Source organism: Nesoenas mayeri (assembly GCF_963082525.1).
Source record: "Nesoenas mayeri genome assembly, chromosome: 1".
Lineage (NCBI taxonomy): Eukaryota > Metazoa > Chordata > Aves > Columbiformes > Columbidae > Nesoenas > Nesoenas mayeri.
Window position 1 is genome coordinate 86,577,723 of NC_137541.1, and position 10,404 is coordinate 86,588,126.

Below are 10,404 nucleotides of genomic sequence, written 5' to 3' on the forward strand. Positions count from 1 at the left end.
TCAAACAGCTTAGTAAATGTACCACATGTCCACATTAAAAGAAAAAGAAGTCCTGGACAAATTGACTCACTTGTCCCAGTCCTGTAAACAACAGAGAGGGATCATTAGAAGCTACTCTGAAAGTTACCATAAATATTCAGATTGGTCCTGGAGAGGCACATGGGAACAAAATGGTTTGGTGAAAATAGCAACAAGCCAACCAAATCTTCTCCCACAAAGGAACATACCTGACCATTTTTGTTTACCTGAAGGCTTTTTAAAAAAGAAATAAGAAAAGGTTAACACTTACTAATTTGTCATCTGCTTGGTGCTTGCCCCATTTCCCTGTTCTGGCTAGTGTGATTTCCTAGGCCATGCTTCATGGCTAGACCCAAATCAGTTCAGGACAATGAGCTAGCACTGGCCCTATGAGAACTGCAGGAGATCATCTTTATCAAGCCTTCCTGCCCAGGGGACGTTAGCACTTGAATGGTAAACATCTTTAAAGAGATATTGCAAGGTGATCATTCAGGAGAAAAGCTACCTCCTTAGAGAGACATAAGCAAGCTCAAGCAAATGGGTAAAAAATGGTCACAAAAATTTTTTTCTCTTACCTACACTAAATTACCAGTCTTATGTAAATATCCCAAAGGTCTTTAGATGTGCAATGGAGAGGGAAGATAGATCTGCTTGAAATGAACTTGGCTGGAAAGACTTGGGCGCTTACAGAGGAGACTCTCTTCATGCAGATGGCTGTGTAAACAGGAGAAAGCTGAGTGAGGTAAAGTTCTACCTAGGAGCCGCATTCTTACTTTTCATAATTCCTGGACATCACTTGCTTTGCTTGCCAGGAGCTGTCTGAACTCTTGATGATATTACTTCGGTCATATTTTATTCTCCTCAGACATTCTTCCATGCAAATGTGCTGGGGCTGAATCTGAATCAGGAACAAAGTATGTATCACTCTCCTGTCATCCAAAAAATACACCAAGTCTGAAGAGGAGGCAAATAAGAGACAAATGTATCATGAACTAAACAGAGTAGATATGAGTCAGAGTAAATGAGAATGAGTTGCCACTGGGACAGTATGGCAGTGTCCAGGCAAATACCTTTATCAAGCTCCTCAGATGCAGCGTCTGATCTAAACCCATGCTTTGCTCATGATTCTTTGCAAGAGGTATTGCAATTAAAACTCAGTACTTGGGTAATGTCTGCTGATTCTGTTCAGCAAAACAAATAGTCTTGTGCGATATTTTCCTTTTGCTTTTGCCCCTGTTTATTTTCTGGTGAGAACCTGAAAGGAGCCCATTTGTTCAATTTCTTTTGAAAATGCCTCTTGCCCCAAAGGAAGTCTGTAGAAACATGACAAGGAATTGCGAGAGACTGAATTCCTCCTAGTCAATGAACCATTTTTTTTAAAACCAAAAAATATAGAACCTGTACAAATAGGGGAAACTAATGAACTCAGCTTTCTCCGCTCCTAAAAAAACAGATGAGAGGGAAAAACAAGCAGACCAAGTACTGAGCATTATTTAAATTGCTTGGAGGTAAGAAAACATAAGAAGAAAACATAGGCAGGAAGTAGAAATAAGTAGAAGAAAGCTTCCTCCTATCCCTTTTCCTCCAGTGATATTTGGCACTGCAAGAGTGGCAGAAATGGGAAAGGTACAATATTTCTGTTAAGTGATGACTGCAGTACAGGCCTTTCCCACTATTAACTGCTTCATTAGGAACCCAGCAATATAAAAAAAAGTTTAAAAAAGCAAAAACCGAAAACTCAAATTTAAACTGGATATCTGTTATCTCATAGCCGTACACACTGTTCCTGGATCTCCTGCCTATTCTCTGGGTCTCCCCATACTGCTGGCAAAGGAAAAGACAGAAGGATACAGCAGCAGCACCAAGATGGGCAGGTTCTCAAGCCCCCTGCAAGAGTCAGCTTTTTATGACTATCTCTGTAGCTGAAAATGTCCTTTCCACTGGCATCCAGTGCCCAATGCCAAAAAGACACACAAGTCTTGCCAGCTCATGGGAAGGCAGAAATGTCAAAGAGATAAACAAATAAATGAAATATTAGAAAGAGACCAAAGCATGAATATCTGTGAGCAGAGTTAGAGTCATATCTACATGCATTCTTCCATGCCACAGCAGAGCCGTGCCCACAGAACACCACCATCTGCACTGCAGCACGGTCCACACCCACGGAGCACAGTTTGTATCCACCAAGCCTACAATTTCATATCAAGGTGCTATTGAAGATCTGGTTACACAGTGAATCTTTCATCTCAGTACAGTCCATATTGAATACAGCCTTCTCCTCTGTATTGGCCGCAATCACAGTACTAGTGCAATCTATATTTGTAAAGCCATATCTTCATTTTAATCCAGTTTATATTTATATATTCTATCAAAGGGGACCATGCCCACAGAGCAACATCCATTCTGCCAAGACGTATTCTAGCTACATAGCCACTCCCTATACCAAGCCTGTCTCATCAGCCACATCCCTAGTACCAGAAGTGTTTGTATCCACAGCCAAGACTTTGTATTAAACAGATTTAGAAAATATTTACCAACCCAGATCTCTCCAAGCACCTCACATGTGTTGCCCAGAGTAATGAAAATCAAAAATACATGTCCATGGTAGAGAGGAAGAAGAGGTCTTCATTTGTTGATCACTTTGAGATTTTTCTCTCATTTAAAAAAATAATTAAATGTCAGGAATGTAAGGTGTGTCTGCTCAGAAGTATGGGGACCTGGAGAGAAGAATCCCTGTAATTTCATTCCTTGCCACCCCTCTCCTTGTTCAGCAGTGATGTGAACTTCACAGAAAGCATCAGTTGTTTGTTTCTCCCTCTTCCTCATCAAAGGACTGCACTCCAGAGGAGGTGACATCTGAGACTTTGCGGCTCAGTGCAGCATGTTCCATCTCCTCTCGAGGAGATAGTGATTCCAGGTCCCGGCACACTGCATCATCCTCCTCTGGAGAGGGTTTCTTGTTTAGGAGAGGAGCCTTTTCCAGCTGTGGGTTCCCTTCATCCTCAATGTGGTCCTCCATGTATGTGCTGGACTCAGCCCCACCCCCACTTTGAGCAGTCTGCATGGGCCACACGTGGACCAGCCCCGTGCTCTGGATGAAGTTCTGTTCCTGCCGCTGTTGCTGTAGCTGTTGCTGCTGGAGAAGGCTGCTCTGCATCAAAATGCTTTCCTGAAGATTTGTCTGGCACTCGTCAAAATTCTGGCCTAAATAGGAGCCAGTTGCTGGGGAAGCGATGAGGGACTGGTCACTGGTCTCCCAGGCATCGGATGAACCTAAGCAATACATGCCCTGTGAGACATAGGAATGAGGCCAGCTATCATACTGTGTCTGGGCCATATGCTCTGCAAGTAAAGGAGGAAAAAACCACACAGTTAGACACTCTCTAGGCCAAGCTGGCTCATTCAGACAGTGCCATGCCTGTGCATGGCACTGTACTGTACAAGGTAGATAATTCCTTTAGAGGGGAGAAGGGTGAAGAGTGGTAGGCAGTTCTAGGCAGTAGGCAGACAAACTTGATTATACCCACAATTGACTGCAAGAGTTAGTAGCTTGCCACAGTTGTGCCTAGAAAAGGCAAAGAAACTGGGCTTGGGAGCCTCCCTGTTAAGCTAATATTCCTTGGACAGCTCCACAAATAGGTGATGCCTCTGCTAGATCCCAGTTCCAAAAATTGAGGCTACAAGAATAGAACAGGGTAGAAGGAAAGAAAGCAACATGACCACAAAAGCAGGAAAGGGGCATTTCAAGATTAACAAGAGTCACTGGAGCTCACCTTGGCTCTCCATTAGCTCCTGATAGTTCTCAGAGTAATTGCCTGCTGGGTTCTCCTGGTTTGAGTTTACACTCACATCTTCACCATCCATGGAGGACCAGGCCATAAGAGTTGCCTCAGAAATAGCAAATTGCTCCATCACTCCTGTGCCAAAGGAGACAGTGAGGGGAAGCAGGGATCTATGAAAGTCTCCACTCCTCACCACTCTCTTTAACGCCATCTCCTGGTCACACTGTCCTACTCGTATCCTATCTCTGCAATACCCATCACCCACAATTGGTCCTCACCCTCTGCACTATGCATGCTGTTGGCAATACTCCAACCACAATCTCTCTCTCTTTTCACTGAATGACGCACAGGCTCTCCTGAGTGTGTTTTTCAGGGTACTGCACTTTTGTCTCTCAGTGATTCTGCTCTGGGACATCCCAACCAATCCAATACACATGCCAAAAAGTTAGCGCTACCTGCAAGGAACCGAGCCTCCTTTTCACCATCACTCAGGTCGGAGTAGGCATCAGCGTCTTTGCGTGCTGTCTCATGTGTGTGCTGCTGCTGCTGGCTGTTACCTTTGCCCCAGCCTTGCCATTCAATCATGTGAGCCACGCGGCCTTGGCCCATAGCCGTTGGCTTTGTGACATGGTCCTTCATGCTGCGAGATATCCCTAAGGGGCCAGACATTAGAAAACAAGGAGGGGCTATTACACAGCTCCAGGGTTGTCTGCCATGCTGTTTACTTGTCTTGAAAGTGGAGCTTCTCCCCTCATTTCCTAACAGGGTTCAGGCCTGGTGTTGGGTGTCTCCCACCTTTCATTGTATCACTCTCCAGGAGAGTTTCTCTATCTTTCCTTGGACTGGCTCTCAGAAGTGAGGGGAAAGGGAAACCCCAAATATGAAAGACCATTTCCTTCCTTGCCTAGACTCCATTTGGACAGAGTTGGGCATGAAGGATGAAGCCTGGAAGTGAATAAAGTAATTAAATAAAAACAGGGTTAAACCCAAGACTGTTTGAGGGGAAGCAATTGAAGATGTCTGAGTTGGGGTGCATGGTAAGAAGCAAACAGCAGTAAGACAAATCTGTTCTTTTAAAGAGCAACAACTAAGAGATTTCTGTATCTAGAACCATGATGGTGTAGATTCTAAGGCCTCAAAAAGTCAAGAGTCAGAAAGGAGCAGCTGGGAGAGCAACAGAGAGCTATGGGAAGAGGCATATAGGCCCGTAGAGAGAAGCTGCCAAGGATAAACTCAAATTTTGAGGATCTCACCAGAGAAAGATGATTTAGCCAAAGCCCCAATCCCATAAGCATTGGAGTTGCGTTTCAGCTTGGGGAGGATGGAGGTTGTATCTTCCATGGAGAGCTGAAAAGAGAGATAATATGAGGAAAAATTAGAGGCTATATAACCAGGACTGGATATTGCATAGTGTTGGTCTTGAGTGAGGCAAGGTCAGTGGGAGAGGCAGAAGCAGGCTGTGAGAAGCCTCTCTTTGGCTGCTGCCATATCTCCATAGACATGCTGCACTGTTTCCACCTCTTTGTTAGATCTGCAAGGTATGGCTGATGGACAATTCAGGGAGCTTACAAGGGGGAACTGATAACGTTATAGGCAAGACACAGTAATGTATCATACTACAGATATTAATTTTTATATGTTCTTTTTGGGTTTTGTTTCTTCTCATATGGTCTTAATAAAACAAACATGACTGTATCAGTGATGCCTCCTGTTTCAAGCACCTACAACTACCTGTAAAGAAATGCTGTCTACAGTTCTGCTTACGTTCTCTTTATTCTCTATGTTAATCCTCAGTCCCTGAACAACAAGTACAGGAAACTATTTGGACAAGCAGCAGTCACAAACATCATCATAAAACACAGACCTTCAAGATTAATTCATCAGGCTGCTTCAGAGATGCCAGGCATTGCATATGAGGCTCAATTTTCATAAGGGCTAAACAAGCATTACTTCTGCTCTTCATTTCAACCTCTCTGAAAATCAAGTCCAGCATGTTTCAAACACAGAGATACTCAAAAATAGTGACCATGACACTCAAAATTTTGAATCCTGACATGAAGCAAACATTTGGTCATAGGCACACACCTCACAAAAGGCAAGTGGAGCAAAAACTGGGGAGTCAAATAGTTGGAGGCAAAGGAAAGCATCATAAAGACATCAAACTGCATATAATCCCAGACAATTTCCAAAATATGATAGGTGACTTTCTCTGGAAACTGAGTGTAAATGGATCAGCTAAGGCATCCTGTAACTTTGGACCCAGGAATATCTGTGTGTAACATGTGAGCTGAAGAAGTCAAAAAGCAGGGGAAGAACAGTAAAAAGTGAGAACGCTTGTTCCATGTTGCATTTCCTTTGGTGATGAAGCTGGTTGAAGAATGTCCATCTGTGCCCCCACTAGTCATTCCTACCTGAGCACTGCTGTTCAGTATTCACCCATTTCAAGACAGCCTGGGGGCTGTGCTGTAAGCCACCTCATGGAAATGGTCCAGAAAAGAAAGTGAACTGTGGAAGGTCTCTACCACTAAGAAGTTGGAGAGCTATGACACGAAGGCAGGAATGAATGGGAAGGTAAGGAAATTCATGAATCAGCTTTGATATCGAAGAAGATCTATGGAATTACACTGAGAAAGAGCTGCATTATAAAAGAGCACCATGGATTCAGAATGGGTTGGAAAATGTGAAACTGCAGGTAAGGAAACTGTCTTCTACTGTCTTTAAGGAAACATGACTTTGTGTACTTTGCTTTCAGCTTGGGCAGAGGTGCAGGGAGTAAAAAAACTGACAAATTTCTCCAGATAGTTGCTGCATGCAGCATTATTTTCCTGTACAATTTGTTACTCTAACTGAGCCTAGGCAAAAGATCCCAAGCCATAAGTGCCACAATGAAAGAGATGTCAGTAGGGTGAGGGTTAGTTAAAAATATAAGTCCCCTTGATACTCAGCGTCCCAAGTGCTTTCAAACCACAAAGAACAAGAAAATGGCAGGCATTTAAAACTTTTGAAAGTATCTGGAATTTGAAAATGCTTATACTACAAAAAATGGAGCTTCTAATCCTGCCCTTCCAAGTGTACAAAACTATCAAGGTAATTTATATGAATGCATTTTTTAAGCCTCCTGAGCAGAAAAAAATAGTTTGGGAGCACTAATATACATTATTCCCTTTTCAGGATGCTGGTTTTGTATTAGTGAAAAAGAAAAACAAACAAACATACTTTTTATGGCATAGGCATTAAGAGCAACAAGGACCATGTGCCATTAAAGTGTTTGCTTGTTTCTTCTTCCATTTGTTAATTCAAGTTAACTGGTACTGACCATGTCTCCCAGGGGATATTAAGAATTCTTTTACTTCTATATGCAAATGAAAATGAGGGATACATTTCCCCAAAACTCCTGGAGAAGATCAAATTATGCTGTAATCAAAGACTAGTGACTTTTTAAAACATGCTGGACAGACACCTTTTTTATCTAGCAGTGCCCAGAAATCTCAAAAACAGAACTTATGAAATGACACACAATTCTTCTAAAGAGGACAAAGGCAATTTAATAGCCACCTGCAGATCTAAATACCTGCCAGACAGCAAAAGACCCAGAAGCAAACAAAAATTCATCACCATCCTCTGAATCATAGTCATTTCCCAGAAATTCAGTGAAATTCATGACCTTCAGTCATGTTTCCATTCTGGTCTCTGCAGCATCCAATGGCAGACAAATCCTGGTCTTCCTATGACTAGAAATTTGAACAGTGGTGTGGTACATACTCACATTGATACCATCCCAGGAGAAATCTGTCCGTGTTTGCTAAAGAAAGCAAAGAAGAGCATCATGTTAGTGTAACAAACAAGTTGCAAACAGCCATGCAGCTCTTTATTAGTTTGCCATAACCAACAGCCACTACTTCATCTGATATATTTAAAAAACTTTGTGTCTTTCAAGCTGGTTTCACCCCCTGCTGTTGATTATAGTATCTGTAGGTACACAGTGTTTGAAGCTACAATAGCGAATAGGATTATATAAAGAGTAAGAGAGATAAAAATAAACACCTTTTTGTAAGGGTTCCCTTTAACAGCTCTTCGCTAAATGTTGCAGTGCTGGCACTCCTGCATGGGAGTTGCATCACTTTGAGGCTAACACAAGGAGGAGCTACACTACCTATGTATTTTGAGTATAATACAGCAAGTTACAGAATTATTTTCTGCAGAAATTATTTTCTCTTGTAGTCTTTCAGTTTGTCCATTTTGACCCACTTTCCCCTTGCAAACTAGATCCATTTCCCTTATCAGGCATTACAGTAGAAATTCATAGAGCATTTCTTTCTGCTGGGACAACTCACATCTCAACACCTTGGTTGAGATATGTGGACACTCAGGAAAATTTAGATGAATCAATTACATCTATGGTATCCATTCACATAAATCAAAATGTTCATTGAGGTATAGTTTGTGTTCATTGACTTTTAGATCTGCATCTGATTTAACTGAATCTTCCATACAAGGTTGGGGCCCACAATTTCTGCCAGGCTTCCATGAAACTCCCAAGTTTCTTGAAGTTGCATTCCAAGCCAGCAAGGTACAATAAGGAAATAAAAATACCTGCATACTAGCATTTCTTAACGCTTTGCAAATTGCATGTTATTTGTTAATATTATTTGTGAATATCATTCGTGACTTCTCAAATATTATCTGTTTAAAATAGCTTTGATCTTTTTATTAATCATGACTGCATACCCTGGACCTTAGAGTTGAAAATTCAGGTACCTAAGATTGCAGAACCTGCAATAATTCGGAACAGCAAATGAACCAGCCCTGAACATACTGCATGGTATGGTAAATCAATTGACAGTGAGTTACTACTGAATGCATCCCTAAAATTCAAAATGGAGACAAATGTGTTTCTTCAAAATATTTATGGCTGTGCTGCAGAAGCTGGGACAGGCATAGTGCTGGACATTTCAATTAATCCATTATTCAAGGAATGCAGACCTATAGGCTTGTCAGAACTGCCACAGTGTTTTCCATGTTCTGTTCCACTCCAGTCATGTGTAGTTAAAAGCACTTTCATTTGCAAATTCTTACTCACTATAGATATTGTGAAGGGAGTGACTCAAGTCTATACAGTGCAAGCCAAACTGCACAGCTATGAAAGTCTGATCCTTGGGTGCATTCTGGTCCTCTCCCAGATGATGCCTCAGTGATGCACAACACCTATTTCTGAAACCAGAAGGAAGTGCAACTTTCTGATCCCCCTAGGTAAATGCATCTGGGACAGGCACTCACCTCAGTGGAAGGTCGATGGAAGCTGCTGCCATGCAGTGAGCTGGTGCTGTCCATATTGATTTGGTCCACATCTTTCAGTCCCTTCCAGTCTACTGCAATCACCTCGTTTCCTGTAGGAACACAGCTAGTCAGGCTTCTGAATGCTACTACAATTGGTTCTAGCAGTCTTAAGCCAACTGAGCTCAGTGTACAGGAGAATAACTCAGTTTAAGGCCACAATAGCCTTAAATCATTCAAATTTTAATCAGACCACCTATACAACATCATCCATTATAGTTCATACAGTTATCTCCATATAAAGACCAGTCATTTGTGTTTTTCCTCTAGCATAACGTATGCTTGGCTAAAGCGTAGCCCTCCCCCTTCCAAAAAAAAAAAAAAAAGAAAATCTAGTCATTATATGTGACTGAGAAAGAACTAATTCTTTTGATATTTTGTTCCAATATTAAACCATCATCACTTAAAAAGGCTGTTCTCAGAAAGATTAAAGACCTTTTTAATACCTGCCATTACAATTCAATAAAATTATTTATACACTTACTTTTCTTCTTGATATACTAAACAGACTGAGATCTCTAGGTTTCTTACTGTAGAACGTGTTTCCAGTCCCCTTAATAAATCTGTGTCTATTTTAAAAGACATCTTGTTGCTCCTCTTCACATTAAGCCATTGTGCCATAACCTAACAGTATATTCTCACATTCAACTGTTTGTTCACTCAGATCCCTATGCACTTTGCATAGCTTTCTGGGATTGTCACCCATTAAAAAGCAGAGTATTAATAACATGAAATAGAAATTATAAAACTGAATAAAGATAAAAAATATTATTAAGTAAGACTAAATAGTAATAAAAGTGAAACTAAATGTAAAGTAGCACACTTTAAGTAGTCAGCCAAGTAATCAGGACTGCTCTGTGTGACTGCTCTGTCCAGTTAGTGATTTACTATGCTTTCAGCCCTTGTGCCAGGCTCAAACTCTTTTAAAAGTTATTTGCTTCCATGTCATGGAGGAAAGGTTGTACTGTCTTTAAACGTGAGCCTTTTGGAACCTGGCAAGAAATATAGCTCCCAAAGTGATAATCTGTTCCTGGGATCAATTCAGCAATATCTAGTCTATTTGGAATACATGCCATTGAATGTAAGTGGTTCTATTTTCATTAGCTTTTAAGCTTTTTATTTACTCTTAATAGCAATTTTCTTCTCCCCAGGACATTCCCAGGAGCCATCAGCCCACCAAAGGTCCATCTCCACATGCTCAGAGGAGCACAGGAGCACAATGACAGGTGGAAACCCAGCTTATGGACTCATGGGAAGGAACACCCTGTCT

The 10,404-nt window shown here is 41.5% G+C and overlaps 1 protein-coding gene across 1 annotated transcript; it reads right to left on the reverse strand.

The window, feature by feature from the left end:
- Positions 1–2,815: 2,815 nt before the first annotated feature.
- FAM131B (family with sequence similarity 131 member B) lies at positions 2,816–9,182 on the reverse strand (the record flags this gene model as incomplete). Its single annotated transcript, XM_080362341.1, has 6 exons — positions 9,078–9,182; positions 7,567–7,602; positions 5,054–5,147; positions 4,256–4,453; positions 3,792–3,935; positions 2,816–3,360 (listed from the first exon to the last, which is right to left on the reverse strand). The coding sequence occupies exons 1-6, from the start codon at positions 9,129–9,131 to the stop codon at positions 2,816–2,818; spliced, it is 1,071 nt and encodes a 356-aa protein (XP_080218467.1). The 5' UTR covers positions 9,132–9,182.
- Positions 9,183–10,404: the final 1,222 nt, after the last annotated feature.